A 19,334-nucleotide genomic window follows, 5' to 3' on the forward strand; every position below is an offset into this window, starting at 1 on the left:
AAAAATTGATCACGTTTTGTCCAATGTTGTTTTCTAAAATAAAAATGTACCATCAGTAAGACTCCCTAACCATAAGAAATCTTGTGTACACTCTTCATTTTAGAAAGTTGTGATTACCACACAACTTTCCCTTTCGGAACTAGGAAATGAGCACCGTTTTGAGAGCCAGCAAAGAGATTTGAGGTGTGTGATACTTAACCCTCTTTCCTCATCTGGGGGAAAAAAAGGTTAACAATATCTCCTTCCATCTTACAGGATTCTCACAAAGATGAAGAAGATGTTTAGGAAAGTAGCCTGTTCACCATAACATGATGCACAAAAAGACAAACAGCCAAACAAAAATGTGGATTGATTCCTTTAGAGACAAATATGCAATTACTTGAGTGAAATAATATGATGCCTGGGATTTGCTGTTAAATGTTCCTTCGAAATGAAGGGGAGAAAACAAATTTAAAAAGAACTAAAATGCTAGTAACTATTTACCTTGTATAACAGAGAGTTCATTATATACCATCTGCTCTATTTCTGTGTAGGTTAGAAATTATTCAAAAGAAATGCTGCTCTAAATATTACCTATAAAATAAGTTTTCAAAGAATTCTCTTAAACAAGATTTATATAAATATTTTAAAGCAATTTTAAATATTAAGTAATTTAAAATAACACCAAAATATTATCCCATACCTTAAATAGATTAGTCAAAGGCAAAGCAAAGGCATCCAGAACAAGTTTAATTTCAGTCCATAATTCGTTTGACTTAAATTCATGGCGGTATCTAGAAAATTAAGGTAAAATAAGTAAGTTACAAGTTTTTGTTTACTGACTTTAGTTCTTCAAGGATAGATTAAAGAAAAAACCATGGCTAGGCAGTTTTCTGAAATTCTTTTTAAAGGAATGAAGCAACTTAAGGCAAGCAGGTGTTCTGCAGGTGATAGGGCAATATGAAATAAACATCTTGCTTAATAAGAAACAAACACAGTAGTGAATCAAGAGGCTTATGCTCTTATTCCAGGATTATCATATTCAAAGGAGTGACAATAGTCACAGAAATATAAGTGTTTACACAAGCAAAAACATTTGGAAAAAAGTATTTTGAAAGTATGAATTTATACATCAATACCTTTTAAAAAGAGAATGTGCTGTACGAAGGACCCCATTAATAACGTGAAAATCACCACTCTGAAAGCGATTCACCATTTCCGTCAACAAGTCAGGCCATTTCTGAGGGAAATCTTCTCTGCCAATAATGCTAATGGCATCACTTAACTGAGGGGAGGAAAGATATTAATTAGACAAAAGCTCTACAAACAAGTCTACTTAAAAAGCAGGACCTTATATTACCTGCTTCTGAATTTGCTCTGGGCTACTAAGCATCAAATGAACTATGTTGGCTTTAATGGCTACTCGGTCGGCTTCACAAATTTTGTTTGGTTCATCTTCAACCTAAAAACAAAACATCCATGAGCAAGTAGCATAAAATCCATGTTCAGGACCAGATGGGTTTGTAGATAAAATAGAACTGTTTCTTATTTCCTGGTTTTCCAGGAAAAGCAGAGAGAAAGGTAAGGCATTCCCTCCACATGAATGGGCCACAGATTCCTTTAGTAACTTCATGAGAGCATGAACCCCTTGCACAAAAACTGTACGTTCCATCCCAAATGCAAATACTTTGCATACAAATTAATGATCTTCTGACTCCCTGCTGTCAAGTAAGACTCAGTTTTATACGTAAATTAATCAGAATATGTGGTTAAAATCTTTGTATGTGCTACTAAGCCCATACTCATTTTCAAAAGCTTCAATTTTGACCCTCACTTAAGTCTAAGGTCTTTTCAGTGAAACCTCTTGACCATGACAAGTTTGAATGCCTCCAAGACTTCAGCCGAAATGGTTCCGAGAGTCCTACCGGTTTTAACAAATCGAGATAGAGGTAGAGGGAGGGGTTTTTTTTTTTTGTTTTTTTTTTAACATTTTAAGATTCACCAGATCATTTTTCTCGCATGTGGTTATTGAAGAAAATACAAGCTTAAAATGACACTTATTTACTATTTTTAAACTTTTATGCAATGAATAAAAAAGATTCTAAATCAATACTTTAGAAGATTTAAAGTTGACTTTTTTGGTTACCCATAGTACTTTCTAAATGAATATCATTACTGCTGTCACTATAATACAATTCTCATTTCTCCCCTTTTTCCTAAGCCATGGTTTCCTCAACCTCGGAATACTGACGTTCTGGAACAGATAAATCTTTGCTGTAGGGATCTTTCTTGTAAATTGTAGGGTGGTTACCAACATCCCTACCCACTGGTTGCGATAACACCCCCCATCCCCAAACTGTGACAATCAAAATTTCAACAAATAGCACCTTGTGGGCAAAATCAACCCCAATTGAAAACCACTGTCCCAAGCTAAAGTGTGGAAAATACCAGTTTCTTTATTTATAATAAGTTTGTATGAGTCATAAAACCTTTAGGCAGTAAAATTCATCTTAAAATTAGTATATATTTACATATCCCACAAGACATAAGGCACAATCCCTTATCAAAAACTTCAAAATAGCCCTGGCTGGTGTGGTTCAGTGAATTGAGCGCCAGCCTATAAACCAAAGGGTCTCCAGTTCGATTCCCAGTCAGGGCACATGCCTGGATTGTGGGCCAGGTCCCCAGTAGGGGGTATGTGAGAGGCAACCACACACTGATGTTTCTCTCCCTCTCTTTGTCCCTCCCTTCCCCTCTCTAAAAATAAATAAATGAAACCTTAAGAAAAAAATCTTCAAAATAACTTATTTTGCAGTCTACAAATTTTCATATATAATGCAGTTTTCAGCTTTATATAATTTTTCCCAGTCTACAACAGAAATTGCTTCAATGATTCAGTTAGACTGTGTCTTCCCACATGCCTCTTCAGTAGATAATGAGCTAGAGTTAAATTTCAACCATAATAGAGATTAAAACAAAATTTTACAACCCTCAGGCAACCTGGGTTATAAAACTGAAGTAATCCTTAAGAATTCAAATGAGACACAAGAACTTTGGAAAAGTGTGCTGTTTCACTTTTGTTAGTTCTTTCAGACTTTCTACATAGATGATCATGCCATCTGTGAAAAAAGAGTTTTATGCCCTCCTTTGCAACTGATAATACCTTTTATTTCCCTTTCTTACTGCATTAGCAAAGACTTCCAAGACAGTGCTGGAAAAGAGTGGTGAGAAGAAACATCCTTACTCTGTACCTAATCTTAGAGGGAAAGGCTTCAAGTTTCTCACCAGTAAGTATGATGTTAGTTGTAGGTCTTTCTGTTTTTTGTTTTTTTTAGATAGTCTTTATCAAGAAAACTCCCCCTCTATTCCTACTTTACTAAGAGGTTTTATAATGAATGGATGTTAGATTTTGTCAAAAAATTTCTCCTGAATCCACTGATATGATCATGTGATTTTTTGTTTATTGATATGATGAATTACATTAATTAAACTTTTTGTTTATTCTTTTTATTGAATTTATTGAGGTGACATTGGTTAATAAAATTATATAGGTTTCAGGTGTACAGTCCTACAATAAATCTTCCATATATTGTACTGTGTATTCACCACCCCAAGTCAAGGCATTAATTTTTGTTTTTTGGGGTTTTTTTAAGATTTATTTATTTTTAGAAAGAAGGGATGAGAGGGAGAAAAAGAGGGAGACAAATGTCAATGTGAGAGAAACATCAACTGGTTGTCTCTTGTACTTAACCTGAACCAGGACTGAACCTGCAACTCAGACATGTGCCCTGACCAGGAATCAAACCACAGACCTCTTGCTTCATGGAACAACCCCTCCTCCCCAAAAAACTGAGCCACACCAGTCAGTGCAAGAGGTTAATTTTTGAATGCTGAACAAGCCTTGCACACCTGGGATAAATCTCACTTGGTCATGGTATATATTTTTATACTCTTTTGGATTGAATTTTCAAATATTTTGTTGAGGAGAGTCCTATTTAATTTTATCTTCAATATGTGTCTGAATCAACGGCACTGCAAATAGAAATCTTATAAACATACAGGGTATTAAACTATGTATTCACAAAATACTTACAATTCTCCAGTTTCTTTTAATATAGTTCTTGAATGTTACTGAGGCACACACTTTGATAACATTATCCTGGGACTTCTCCAGTAATGTTAAAAGCAACAGTGGATAATTCTGACTTCCTTCTACAGACTCAAGAAACTTCTCAGCTATAAAAGAATTTCCATGTTAGATTTGTTATTATAACCAAATCTTTCCACATGATACATATGTGAACTATGTGTATCTGATTGAAGCATCAAAAACAGAAAAGATTAAGCTATTTTTTTCCTTAGGGAAACTCAATATTCTTACCTATTAAATGAACTATATATGATGTTATATTAAATTCACATAATACCTCAGTTTTCAAATCACTTAACTCACCTGATTCTCACAAACCTATGAAGTGGCCCAATCGGATGAACATCCCATCTGATGGAGAATATGCTCAGAGAGGTTACTGACTTTAGGGCAAAAGTAATACACCCTGTCTTGTTCCAGAAGAATTAGTAGCAGTAGTGGCAGTAGTAGTATTCAAAATGTGTTTATTGGGATGGTTCCCCACTCATCTTGATTCAGGGTGCTTTTAGCGCTGCTCCCTTCTGAAGGAGCAGCCCAGAGGATTATTTTTAGTACTATTAGCAATGGTAGTAGTATTTCTTTTACAGCACCACTGTGGACAAATGAGCTACTTCACGCTAATATACAGGGTCTGGCAGGAGTATTGCTTGAGTGTGGTTGGTAAGGTAACATATGGGTGTAATAACGTATAGTTTTAATCTGAACATTCCACCTAAAATGTCACATGGTGTGCTTGAGTGTGATATTGTTATGTTACAGAAATACATGCTTATGATTTTGTAATAAAAGATTTTGTAATAAAAAAGGGGCATTATTTGTGCCGGATCCTGTACATTATTACTAACTATAAGGCTCTGGTGCTTTACCACAAAAATTATTTCACTAGGTTGTCATTACTACACAGAGAAGTAGGTAATAGTATCCTTATTTTAAAAACAAGGTCACCAACGTTAAGTAACTTGTCAAAGATCACGTAGCTAGAATTATCACCGAAAAGTTCTAGTCTAGTCCCTATTTGACGATACCTGACTTCAGTTTTCTTCTTAAAATAAACATTTCTAATACCGGCAATAAATTTATATAGATTTTAAACTCACTCATCACTTTATGTTCCTAAGTGTAATATGAGTGTATTTACACTTAGGAATATTAAATCTCCTAGGTTTACTGATCACACAGTGAAGGTTTATAGAACTTCTAATTTTTCTTATCTTAAGCCTCACCTATTCCAAGGATCCAATACTTATTGCAAAGGTCTACTGTTAACATTTATTATTTCCTACAATAGTATGATTTAACACTTTTCTTCTTTCCAAATTGAGTCCCCAGAGTTTAATTCCTATCCTCAAACTTTCCCTGCTTTGTGTCCCTCGTGTCTTTCTTGAAAGATGAGAAATTAACCGAAACATGTTTTTAAGTAGCAGACAGTTTTGTATGAGTCTGTCAGGCTTTTACTGTTTCCTATTCGTGGTCAGCATTTTGTACAGGGGAACACACTGTATCCGTGATTTGGGGGAAAGCCCATAGACTGCCAGGTCTCTTTGCTAAATTGTAATTAATATCCTGGTAGCAATTTTCTCATGAGTTTAAGTCTATTCCCTTCTGTATTCATTCATATCCCTCAACTTGCTCACAGAGTATCCACACTTACATATTTCTACACACTCACTGAGTCTCAAAATGTCTTCGAATTCATCTGTAACACTGTCACATCTCAATAACCCATACAGCATAGTGGTATCTGTAGACTGGGACCCACTACGCACTGGTACCTCCGGCTCATTTTATAAAAATGTTGAGACAGTCTACTACCAATCCCTGAGAAACAGTTTGTTACAACACTCTGCCCTGGGTTCATAAAACAACAGCACCTTCACCTTGAAAGACATATTATTAGAAATCATTTTTAATAGACACTGTTGACAGAGGCTTTCTGGGAATGGCTTAGAGTCATTAATTTCCCTTTATCCAAGAACGCATTACTTCTTTAAGCACTAATGGGAAGATCACAAATTTTCCCTCTCAGAAACCACAAAGACTTTTCTAGAATAGGATGGATGCATTAACATGTTTACCGTTCTGTTATGTATAACATCAGTGATGACACACATGTGCGCGCGCACATTTTTGTCTTCATGGGGCACTTCCAAAGTATTTCTAGTTAAGATGGCTCACACCAAGGATCATCAACTAACTACTCACAGTTTCATGTGTATGTATATCAAAACTATCTGAAGTTACTAGTTGCTATCATTTAAAAATAAGGACACTTCATCTAAACTGCCTTATTTTTCAGGTAAAGCTGGAAATCTGATCTTGCAAAACAGGTTTGAATCCCCCAAAGTTAGCTGGTTCCAAATAGTATTTGCCCTTAACCAAGGCAAACAGTCACAGAACATTCCTGGCCCTCACTTGGCCTGCCTTCCTCGTTTACCTTCACATGTGATTCCTGCAGGCACCTGAACTTGCAATTCTAAGTTTAACTAAGTTTCTAATGGAAGCTGGTCATATTCAGGAGGATGGGAGGAAAAGAGGAATCCTAGGTCTTAAAATACATTAATTAAATCAAATCCAGCACGGAGATTGAGAGAGTGTCTGATTGCCTGGTTTCATTCACTTTATCATTTTTTAGGCAATTAACTCTCATCTCTATGCCCTAATTATTAGCTCTCTAAAACTGGCAGGTGTAGAGAATTTCCGAAAGATTAAGAGACAAAGCATTCTAAACATACTAGTGCTTTTTATTCCAGAAGAGGCCAAATAAAAGCCATTTTACTCAAAAAACAAAACCAAAGAAACTCCCACGCCACCATCGGCTATAAATACCCAACCACACACTTTACAGCTAGAGAATGAAAAATAAACTATGTCTGAGACTCCAAGTGTAATTTTTTTTTTAAATTTATAAACAGCAACTTGCACAAAGGTTTCTTTCACCTGTCCTTTAAAAAGAAATCAACCACAAAACAATATTTATTCTCTTTACCTGGACGTCTGATGGCAGGGTCAGGATCAAGAGTTTTCTTTAAATATTCTGTTAGTGTCTGCAAATTTGCATCACTGAGCTCCATTGCAATAAAACCTAAAACAAGAAATGAGGTTTGGGTAAGTGGTCACAAGAGGACTCAGTAATTTGCATTAAAAAAATCCTTTTATATTATCAGTCTTCTCTCTGAAAGTCATCCATTTGTTATGTTTGGGCATGGGCTGTAAGCCTGACTCTTAGCTAAGATAAGATGAGCTTTTTTTGAAACTGTGGTGAGATAATTTTGAGGTAAGGGAAAAGAAAAAAACATACGATTTCAAAAAGATAGGCACAGAAAAGCAAAGTCGAAGAACTGATCAAAGTCACGAAAAATTTGATCTAATTTAAATGCCATGAAACAGCAATGGGTTGGAGACTCACTAGAAATTTTTTAAAGGCCCTACCATAAGAAATTATAAATTTAAGCAGTAAGTATCCCATAGAGTTCTGAGAGTAAGGAAACCCTTTGTGTACAACATTCCATCACAAGTATGGACAACAAACTACTATTGAGAATTTGTACCTGGGGAGATAATTTTGGGGTTCAGATGATGACATCTGTGGTTAAGATTAAAAAGTAACTTCCTATACCAAAAACAAAGACAACAAAGCAAAAATATACAAATGGGACTACATCAAACTAAAAAGCTCCTGCAGTGAAGGAATCATCAACAAAATGAAAAGGCAATCTACGAAGTGGAAGCAAGTATTTGCAAATCATATATCTGATAAAGCAGTGGTCCCCAATCTTTTTGGCACCAGGGACCAGTTTCATGGGAGACAATTTTTTCCACAGATGGGGGAGGGGGTTGGGGAGGGGGGGACAGGAGGCAGAGGACAGGCAGTAATGCAAGTGAAGCTTTGCTAGTGTACTCACTGCTCCCCTCCTGCTGTGCGGCCCAGTTCCTAACAGGCCACAGACTGGTACCAGTCTGAGGTGGGGGTGGGGGGGTTGGGGAACCCAGTGATAAGGGGTTAATATCCAAAACATATATAAAGGACTCATACAACTCAGGGGGGAAATACAACCCAATTTAAAAATGGGCAAAGGATCTGAATAGAAATTTGCCAAAGATATACAGATGGCCCAACAGGCACACAAAAAGGTATTCAGCATCGCTGATCATCAGGGAAATGCAAATCAAAACCATTAGATTTCACCTAACTCCTGTTAGAATGACTATTATAAAAAACAAACAAACAAGAAATAACAAATGTTGACGAGGGTGTGGAGAAAAGAGAACCCTTGTATACTGCTGGTGGGAATGTAAATTGGGTCAGCCACTACAGAAAGGAGTATGAAGGTTCCACCAAAAAAACCAAACAAACCCGGACTAGCACACAATCCAGCAATTCTACTTCAGGGTATTTATCCAAAGGAAAGAAAAACAGTTAACTCAAAAAGATATCTGAACCCCCACGTGTGCTGCAGCATTATTAAACAATAAGCAGTCGAAGTATCGATCAACAGATAAATGGACAAAAAAAAAGTGGTATATATACACAATGGAATATTATTCAGACACACACACGCGCGCATGCACGCACACGAAAATTCTGCCACTTGACAACATGGGTGGACCGTGAGGGAATTATGCCAAGTGAAATACTGGGTTGGCCAAAAAGTCTATTATTTTTTCCATATGATGGCTCTAGTAGTGCTTTAGTTGTCTTTAACTTGATTTGAAACAATTTTGTTAGATTGTATTGTGACAGCTGTCATTATCAGCCAGCTTTTAAAAAAAACAAACTTACCAAAACTGGTAAATTTTTGTGCAGCTATTTAAATACTGAAGGTGGAAGAAGATAACACAACATTTTTGGTGTTTTATGCTTTACTTTTTCAAGAACAGTAAAATGCAACTGAAACGCAAAAAACGATTTGTGCAGTGTATATACAGAGAAGGTGCTGTGATTGATAGAACATATCAAAAGTGGTTTGGGAAGTTTCTTGGTACTAGTGACATTTTGGCCAAATAATTCTTTGCTGTTGGCCTGTCTTATGCACTGGAAATGTTCGGCAGCACCCCTGGCCTCTACCCACTAGAAGCTAATAGCAGGAAATAGCCAACAAAATATCCAAATCAGTAAAGCTATTGGTGAAAATGAAAAATGTGTCTTTTTATGGAAAAAACTAAATGGACTTTTTGGCCAAACCAATAAAGACAAAGTATGATCTCCTTTATATATGGACTCTTTTAACGACAACCTTAACTCATAGACTGAGAACATATTGGGGGAAGATGGGTGAAAGGGGATCAAAATGTACAAACTTCCAGTGATAAAATAAGTCACGGGGATGTAATGTGTAGCATGGTGACAAGAGTCAGTAACTGTAATATACAGGGTCCAACACAACACCCTTTTTAATTACAAAATCATAAGCATGTAATTCTGTAACACTCAAGCACACCATATGACATTTTAGGCAGGATGTTCAAATTAAAACTATAAATTATTACACCCGTTTTATTACCCTAGCAACCACACTCAAACAGGCCTTACTTCTGCCAGACCCTGTATATTTCAAAGTGCTAAAAGAATAAATTTTAAAAAGTTCTGACCACAAGAAAACCGTAATTATGTGTGATGACAGATGTTAACAGTTTATTGTGGTAACCATTTTGCAATAGACACATAAATCATTATGTTGTACACCTAAAACTAATGTCAATTATATCTTAATAAAAAGCAATTTTCTTAAAATATACAAAACTTAAACTAAAGATGAAGCACAGAACATGTCATAACTTACCAAAAAATTCACATCTAATACATTACAAATAATAAACTAAATAAATGGGTTATGTAGCTACACCTCATAGCATAAAGCTAAGAAATATACACACAAAAAATAGCACATACATACAGATTACAAGTGTGCGTGTGCACACAAGTGCTCATCATTACCAACAGATGAAAATGCTTGAGAATGCTATAAATAGGGCTTTATGATTTCCAATTTGTTGGTAAATACATAAAATAGATAAAATTGAGTGTGATGCGAGAACTTTTCGGGGTGAAAGACGTGTTCTGAAATTGGATTGTGGTGATGGACATACAACTGCAAAACACTCACCAAACAGTACATTTAAAATGAATGAATTCATGGTAAGTTATACCTCAATAAAGCTATTTTTAAAAACTCCACTTCTGCTTAGATCTCCATAGGCAGCTTTTAGGGACAAAGCCATATGTAGCTCTTAAGGAACTTGGAGAAATGTAGCCTTTTCAGGGCAACCATGCACCAAGTAATTCTGGGGCCACTACGACAAAGAAAATATTAAGTACCTAATAATTATTGTAAAATGTATGAAAGCTAAGTGGAAAAGAGGTCAAGTATACCACAATTCAAACTGTGTTAAAAAATTTTATATATACCCAAATGAGGCTTGGCCAGGTGGCTTAGTTGGCTGGAGCATTGTCCCGTACACCAAAAGGTTGCGGGTTCAATGCCCAGTCAGGGTACATTCAGGAGGCAACCGATCGATGTTTCTCTCTCACATCGATGTTTTGTTCTCTTTCCCCCTCCTCTCTCTCTAAAATCAGTAAACATATCCTTGGGTGAGGATTTTTAAAAAATTTTATGTACACCTAAATACATTGAAAAAACTAAAAATACACACCAAAATATAAAGGGTGTTAATGTCTATATAATGGATACAGGGATTTTCTCTTTATATTCTTCTGGATTTTTCTAACATCCTACAACTACATGTATTACATTTACTATCAGAAGGTTATCAAATTCAGGTGCTCAAAGGAGCTTACAGACTAGTAAGAAGACAAGACACAAGTGAAATACTAACTACAAAAAAAAAAGAAAAAAGAAAAAAAAAGAAATACCAACTACAGACTTACAATCCCTTTCCTTTCAGGCAGCTAAACAGTGGCCTGATCGGCCTAAGGCTATAAATTTAGTTTTTATCTCACCTAGTATGTAAATTTCTTTTACTAAAGAAATAATGTGTTTGACTGCAGGGTACTACCCCAAGTGCCACTGGGGATGTTGTACAATCCACAGTAAAAGTTCTGAAACACATTTGTTCCCTAGAGTAGAAGGATCAAAAGAATCACGCAGATAGCAACTTAACTGCTAGGAGGTTAAAGAGAGAGTCACTGGGTATTCAGCAGTCCAAGATGTTCCAGAAGCTGTGAGTCTTAAGCTGAACTTGAAAAATATATAGTTTTGGTTAGGTAAAGTACAACGAGGGCTGAGCTCGTGCAGGAAATAGTGTGAGCCAAGTTATAGATACCAGAAAAGGACATAGCTCCTTTGGGGAAGAGTGAACTTGGAAGCTCAGATCAGTTCATAGAGGCTCCTCAGTACTTAGCTTAAGAGTTTCATGATTTAATGTACAATAATCGGAAGCCACTAGAGGTTTTTAAAAAAAGAAATGGGTAAAAACTTAAAGTGGACCTTTAAAACAAATAGGACTTTTGGGCTGGTAATGGTTTGCAGAATGGAGAAGAGGAAGAGGACAAGCAAAATTGTTAGGACGCTTTCTAAAAATGGGGCCAAGGTCACAAAATTGGACCAGGCACACTGCTAGATGTTTTATATGCTTCTTACTTCACATAATAACCATTTAACACACAAGGAAGAAAACTCAGAGAGTATAGAGTAAGTAACTAACTTGCCCCAAGTCACACATAGTTAATAAAGACCAGATTCAAATCAGTCTAACTATATAGGTCTACCCTCTTTGTAGTACTTAAAGTTAGTCTCTGAAGCAGAAATAATCACAGAGGACTGAACGAGAGTGGGACACACTGACAACAGCAATAAAAAAAAAGGATGAAGTGAAAAGAGCAGCCAGATGGAATTAGGGAGAGGAGGAAGTCAAAGATGACTTGGAGATTCTGAATAAGACTGACTCGACAACAAAAAGGCCAAAACCTTTTATCTCATACTTAAAAAGGGGGGGGGGCTAGAAATGGGCGATAAGCTAATGCTGTGCTGGTGCAGAGTGCTACTCCACAGCCAGAGACCACACCACTTCAGAATGATCTATTTTAAACCATCTGTATTCTCCTTACGACAGTCCTTTCCTGTAATTAGAAAACATTTTTATCACAAGGGAAGTCAATATTCTGACCGATTTAATAGATACCACCACCTGTCCACTTCCTTTGACCCAGGACAAACCAACTCTATGGGCATGAATATCAAATCCCACTCAACCATACACACAGTTAAGAGGCTATGTTTTCTGGTTTTTATGTCAAAAGTTTGGAAAATGCTCTACATTATACTCCCCCCTTTTTGGAGATTCACTGTTAACTGTTTCAGGAACACCAACAGTAAACTATCAGCTTAACATTGTTTAATCTAGAGTTCCCTCCATTACTTGGCCACTTTATTATGGAACATGTTTTGGAACGCAGTGATTCAATCAATTCATTTCCCATTCTTTTTTCCTATATTGAAATTCTGACTCTGAAATCTTGAAAGTCTGCCATTGCCAAGCAAAGTCATTTACATCAATGTATATGAGATAGAAAAAAAAACCCCACCTGGTCTTTCTTTGCCATATGAAAATTTAGTCTACTTTTTGGGATTTATGCGAGGCAGCATATTAGAGACTCTGTGTGTGTGTGTGTGCGCGCGCGCGCGCACACACACACACACACAGGCTAATGACCTATTTTGTTGAGTTTTTAAATATACTCCTACAGCACTGTTCATACCTCAACCAAAATCTCTCAGATGCCTCATAATTATCTGTATTAAAAATCCAAACTCTTTCACCATAGCAAAGAATCCCATGCAATCTGGCACCTGTCAAACTCATTTTCTACCTTCTCCTTGTTTTACCTCACACTATGTTCCAGCCACAAAAGCCTTCTTTCTTTCTGTTCCTTGAACCAGCCAAGATGGTTCTTCCTGCCTGTAATAATGCTCTTCCTTCTAATTTGATATGGAGGATCATTCAGCTGTCAGCTATCAATTCTTCAAAGGGGCCTTCCATACCTATTATCTACTCATCCCTGTTACATTGTTAATAGCATTAATCCTCATCTGAAATACCTTTTGATTTATCTCTTATTTGTAAACTCCTTACAGCAGTGGCTTTGTATGTCTTTGTACTCTCAGGACCGTCAACACTGCCTGGCACATAGAGGCTCAGAAAGCATTTGCTGTATGAACTAATGGATGAGTCACTATGTCAAGACAGCCAGCTAGAACATAAATTCCCAGTCTGAACCAGAGACTATATTTCTTTGAGGACTAGCTATTAGCAGCCCCAACAAAATGTAGGAACTCAGTTACATCTGTCAGATAAACAGATGACCAGCCTGCCTGCCATAATTAAAAATTCTGCTCATTCAAAAAATCTTCAAGAAAGAAGTGAATCTGAAATCTGTCCTACATTACTGTTCATGTATGGCAGTGCTTCTCCTTCTGTCTCAAGGCTTTGCACTTACTGTCCCATCCGCTGGCAGCTTTGTGGCTGGAGAGCTGCATGGCTTACTGCCCACTTCATTCAGATCTCTTTTAAAGTGTCACCTTTTTTCAGAGCTGCCTTCCTGGACTGTCCTCCCTAAAAGAGCACCTACCGCAGCTGCTCTCCATTTCCATACTGTATTTTTCCAAGTAAATTTTATCAGGTATATGAATTTCCTTTGTTTACTGTGCTTTCCACCACCCCTGCCCCCACTAGACTGTAAGCCCCAAGGGTAGGGACTTGGTGTTTTGTTCGCTGCAGTCTTCCTAGACCTTTACAACAATGATTGGTATCTACTATACATATTTGTTGTACTATTTTCAAAAGCTACATACTCTTGACCAATTTCTCCATCAAAAGCACTATCATTCTTCACCTTTATTCTGGACAATTGTGACGAACAGGAAGAGGTGGAGACAGCTGATTCTAAGATCACGTGATAAATAACCGTGAAGTGACAAAGCTGAGGTGCTACGATAAAACTTTTTTTTTTTTAAGTGTGCTGGCGGGGGGAGTGTATGTGTGTATGGGGGGGGTGGCATTTTATAAATATGCATGCTACAATCTCTGAAAGTTAAAATACTACACAGACCCTAGAATTTTAATGTTAGATCAGGGACTAAGTATTTGTCAACAAACGCTTTTTATAATTCCCTAGTGATAATGTCTACAAAACCAAATTGTAATCTTAGCCCTGATTTGAGAAAGTATAACAAATCAGATAATTTTAGCGAATACTCCACAGGGATTCCCAATATATCAGCAAGATCAAGGTCTAATTAAGTGATCTTCTTTGGCCACAGGTGAAGGTACTTTGACACTCTAAAATATTAGCAATAAAAAAAGTAAGCGTTATTAACTTCAAAATAAAGACTCAAAGTAAAAATGAAAAATTCATTCTTTTGTCTTTAAATAAGGGGTGATACTTTCTCCAGCTATCTTTGGAAATCCCTACCAACAGACAGACACACACACACACACACACACACACACACGCGCGCGCGCGCGCACAATAAATCAATGACAGACTTATCTAAATTCTAAGTTCCTCCTGTTGAATAAACGGCTGGACCTAAGTCTAGCTTCTTCTCACAGGCCCTCAGTTATAGAGGAAGATTTCTGGAACAAAAGCTTTGCTTTCCAATGCCATTTCAGGTATGTGACACGAGCTAATCCAAGATGCGTGCCTTTTCCTTAGCTATTTCCTTCACATTAGAGAACCACCCCCGAGGCCTTACATCTGGGGAAAGGGAAAGGGATCCAGTGTACAAAAACTATGTGGCACACACACACATCAAGAACATACCCCAAACCTCCCCCCGCCATCCTCTGCTTTCTAATCAACAAATATATGACTTAGATTCAAATTCAAACTCTTCACGTTCCTGCAAAGCTCTATATGATTTGGCGCCTGGATACCTCTCCCTTCTTCATACACTACTCGAGCAAGCTGGATTTTCCTCAAATATTCCATTCTTCCGAGCTTGCACCAGTCCCTGAGCTCTCGTACAATAATTTCTATTCCCTCTGCCAGGAATGTTCTGTCCCCTACCATTCTATGACCAGTCTCAGCTCAAATGTCACCACCTCAGAGAAGCCTTCATCTGTCACATCACCCTGTTCCTTGTCACTGCCTGAAATTATCTAATTCCTTTATCTGTATTCTTGTTTCTCTCTCCCACTGAACATAAACTACCCTAAGGAAAGAACCTTGTCCATTTGTTTATTCACTTTATTCCCAGAGATTAACTGGCTGCTCAATAAAGTTATGAAATGGCCCTGGCTGGTGCGGCTCAGTGGACTGAGCACTGGCCTGCGAACCAAAGGGTCTCCAGTTCGATTCCCAGTCAGGGCACAGGCCTGGGGTGCGGGCCAGGTCCCCAGTAGGGGGCGCGTGAGGGGCAACCACACACTGATGTTTCTCTCCCCCTCTCCCTCCCTTCCCCTCTCTAAAAATAAATAAATAAATAAAATAAACTTATGAAAAGAGGAAGAAATCAACTCCAAAACTAGAGTAGTGTTCTCAACTCCATTTAATCTTGTATAGAAAATGGTTTCCCTCTGTCCCAACCCCCGCCTAGGAGAAATCAAAGTAACCACAAGCGGGGAGAAAATCCCCTTACATTAAGGGAAAGAAATGAAAGACGAAGTGTCAAGCTAGGTCAAGAGTTCTAGGAATTATGCAAAAAATGGAGACACAAAAGAGGGGCCAGAATTTCGAGTACGGGGGCCCCAAGGCAGGAGAAAATGAGCGCTGCTGAGATCCAAGAGTCAAAAAAAAAAAACACCCAACCACCCTCTGTGCCTCCAAGGAATACTACTACTTGTGCACCCGCTGTGTGGCCAGCACTGGCCACCTGCAAACAGCAGTAAACAAGACAGGCAAAAGCAAGGTCCTTGCTCTTAAGCTGTACATCGTGGCAGTTGAGAAAGACAATAAACAAGTAAACTATCAAGTGATTATAGATAACGTTCAATGGTACGAAGTCAGTAAAACTAGGGTGATGTGATGAAGAGCTGAAGACAAGAGGCTGGTCAAAGGCGGCCTAAGGGGAATAAAACCTGAAGCATAAAAGCCAGCCTTGCAAAGATCTAACGCTGGTAATTCCAAGAAAACATCAGGCACCAAACGCTTCCCGGTGGGCAGGTCGGTCAGCAGGGCTTCCGTGGCTAAAGAGATGGGTGGGGAGGCGGAAGGTGGTCACGTGATGTGGGACGTGCTAAACCACGGTAGAAACTCAGGGCATCCTCACAGCCACTTTACCAGACTATGTTTTCACCCCATTTTGCAGATAAGGAAACGGAGGCTGGGAGAGATGAAGTGACTACTCCCCGGGAGAGGCTAAATCTGGAAACGAGCCCATGCTCCCACCAAGCCATACAGCGTTTCCCCCAAGACGAGCACCCCACATTACTGGGCAGGTGCATGGAGTAGAATTTATTCCTCACAGGCAACTCAGCAAAGTGAGAGCATGATGCCCATTTTGCAATCGAGGGGACTGAAGCACAGGGAGGTTACGTTTCTCTTCCTCCTTAAAAAGGTAAGTCCAGGGAAACGGCGGGCGGGCGGCGAGGCCCGAGAGGCCTCGACGCTGCACTCCGCTCACGTTGCGGATGCCCAACAGTCCGGGGAACGGACGCGCGGCCGTGACCAATGAGAGGCGACCTCCCCGAGGGACACGGCGGCGGCGCGACCAATCAGAGCGGCGCTGGAGGGGAAGGGGCGGGTAATGGGGCGCGTTAGGCCGCGCCACGGCTGCCCTCGCCTCTCACAGGCCCGGGAGCCGCTGGGCCCGGGTCTGGGCTTGATACCTGAGACGCCGCGAGATGAGGGGTGGGCGGGAAATGGGCGAAGGCAAAGACCTCATCCGTGGGGTCTGCCAGACACACAGGCCCACATTCCGCTCTCGCCCAGAGGCGCGGTCCTTGCTCCCCAGCGCTCGTAAATGCTGGGAGCGCCTCATCCCTCTCTCACCGGGGTTCCCAGAGGCCACCCTGCCATGCCGTGCCCTCCCGGGCCTTACCTCGTGGGAATACGGGAACGGAGAAGAAAATCTCAGCTGCGGACTGTACCCGCCACTACCCACTCCTGCCGCCTCTCCACCTCACATTCAAACCCCGGCAAAATGGCGCGGCGGCGAGGCTGCGGTAGGAGCGCATGCGTGAACACGGCAGAGGCAGGGGGCGGGGCTAGGGGCGCTGGGGCCCCACCCAAGTTTTCGAATGACCGCTCTGGCTGGCATGACCCCTCTCAGTGTTTGCGCTGACGTCATAGGCCACAACGCCCTTTGGTTCAGACAGTTCCAACGGGCATCGCAATCACCGTTTTCCTGAAACAAACCGATTCAGAGAGTGGCTGCTGTATTGTGACCTCTTTTGACGTCAGGACTTGATATCAGTCGCGTAGTAAGTCTTACGTAACTTTTGAACGCACTGCCCAATGTCCTATTCATAGCATCTCGGACAGAAGAGAACTTCGGGGCCCTCATCGAGCTTATGTTTTGGAGGGAGAAACAGAGTAAACAAGTAAAATTTCTGACCGGAGAAGTGCTATGAGGAGAAAATTAAAAGCAGGATGATACGGCAGGCAGTGACTTGGAAGGTCAATGGCGTAGTAAGATAAACCTCTGAACAGGTGAAAAGGGACCTGAATTTCAACAAGCAGACAGCTGCATGCGTATCAACCTGGAGAGCATTTCAGGAGGAGGGGATGTCAATAGCAAAGGCTTTGAGACAGGAATGAGCTAGGATGGGGCTTGATGAAGTGGAGCGTGTCAGGACGTGATGCTCAGCCAGCCCAGGCCAGATGATAATAGGCCTCGTAAGACAGTGCTTGAACTATGTCTTAAGTACATGACCACCACATGTATATATTTTTTCTTCTTTTATTTATTTTTATTGACTTTATTTGGGTGACATTCGTTAATAAAATTATGTAGATTTCAGGTATACAACTCTACATCATCTGTATATTGTATTGTGTGTTTACCACCCCAAGGCAAGTCTCCTTCCATAACCATTTATCCCTCTTTTACCCTCTTCTGTTTCCCTCCACCCTGCTTTCTTCTGGCCATCACCATACTGTTGTCTGTGTCCACGAGTCTTTTTTTTCTTTGCTTAATCCCCTCACCCTTCTCATCCAGGCCCCCAGCCCCCTCCCTTCTGGCAGCTGTCAGTCTGTTCTCTGTATCCAGGAACCTGTCTCCACTTTATTAGTTTATTTTGTTCATTAGATTCCACATGTAAGTGAAATCATATAGTACTTTTTTCTATTTATTGATTTTAGAAAGACAGAATCATTGACTTGTTGTCCCACTTACTTATGCACTCACTGGTTGCTCCCTGTATGTGCCCTGACCAGGCACATACAACCTTATTGTACTAGTAGGATGCTCTAACAAAATGAGCTACTTGGCCAGGGCTACTAAATTTATATTTTAAGAGGCCCACCAGTTGCTGCTTTGAGAAATGACTGTGTAGAGGGAAGAACTTGAAGCAGGGAGATGAGTGAGAAGGCTGTAGGAGGTTTCAGGAAGATGTTATAGCCTGAACTAGTGTGTGTAGCATGAATATGGAGAGAAGTGGACAGCTTCAGGATATGTTTTAGAGGTAGAGCCCTTAGGAGTTTATGATACACTGAATGTGGGAAACAGAGGAACCAGTGGTGACTTATGGAAATCCCAGCCCTTAGTTTTGGCCCTCTCCTCCTCCTCCTCCTTCTCCTTCAACAGGCCCAGCTGTCTGTCCACTCAGAGCGCATCCCGTGGAACGGCTAGCTTGCTAGTCCTGGGACTGAAAGTCACGGTATTTGGTTATGATTCAAGGAAACAAATACAAAAATGTGAAATTATATAGACACTGAGAACTGCGGCGTTCTCAGCACATAATAAATGACTGTCCAAACACTTCACGAAAAGTTGACCAAGCTCCAAGGTGGCTTCTAGCAGCAGAAGGCCATTTCCCTAGGATGAGTGAAGCACAGGGAGCTCGATGCTACTGGGAAAGTTTACTGTTTCTCTAGCCTACAGCTGAGAATAGGCCCTGACCTCCCTTTCTTACAGCATTTGCCAAAAAAGGGCTTACAATGGTAAACTTTTCCCCTGTTTCTTACAATTGAGGAGTGTCCTTCCTAAGGACCTGAAAGCTATTCCTTTGAAATCTAATCAGGAAGGAAGGTAGATCCTCTGGAAGCCTAACTTTGGTAAATACCAGCTAGCACATAGCAGACACA

General features: G+C 39.7%; 1 protein-coding gene across 1 annotated transcript in view; it reads right to left on the bottom strand.

Annotated features, from left to right (window-relative positions):
- CSE1L (chromosome segregation 1 like) overlaps positions 1 to 17,236 on the bottom strand; it is a 40,006-nt gene extending 22,770 nt beyond the window's left edge. Inside the window, exons 1-6 of the mRNA XM_054573626.1 lie at positions 17,128 to 17,236; positions 7,116 to 7,211; positions 4,073 to 4,215; positions 1,340 to 1,441; positions 1,119 to 1,264; positions 683 to 773 (exon numbers count right to left, since the gene is read on the bottom strand). Coding sequence (XP_054429601.1) covers positions 683 to 773; positions 1,119 to 1,264; positions 1,340 to 1,441; positions 4,073 to 4,215; positions 7,116 to 7,200 — 567 coding nt within the window. The 5' untranslated portion in view covers positions 7,201 to 7,211; positions 17,128 to 17,236. The remainder of the gene's footprint in view (positions 1 to 682; positions 774 to 1,118; positions 1,265 to 1,339; positions 1,442 to 4,072; positions 4,216 to 7,115; positions 7,212 to 17,127) is intronic.
- Positions 17,237 to 19,334: the final 2,098 nt, after the last annotated feature.

Source organism: Pteronotus mesoamericanus, unplaced genomic scaffold (assembly GCF_021234165.1).
Source record: "Pteronotus mesoamericanus isolate MK-2021 breed Mesoamerican mustached bat unplaced genomic scaffold, CSHL_Meso_final contig_25, whole genome shotgun sequence".
NCBI classification, from domain to species: domain Eukaryota; kingdom Metazoa; phylum Chordata; class Mammalia; order Chiroptera; family Mormoopidae; genus Pteronotus; species Pteronotus mesoamericanus.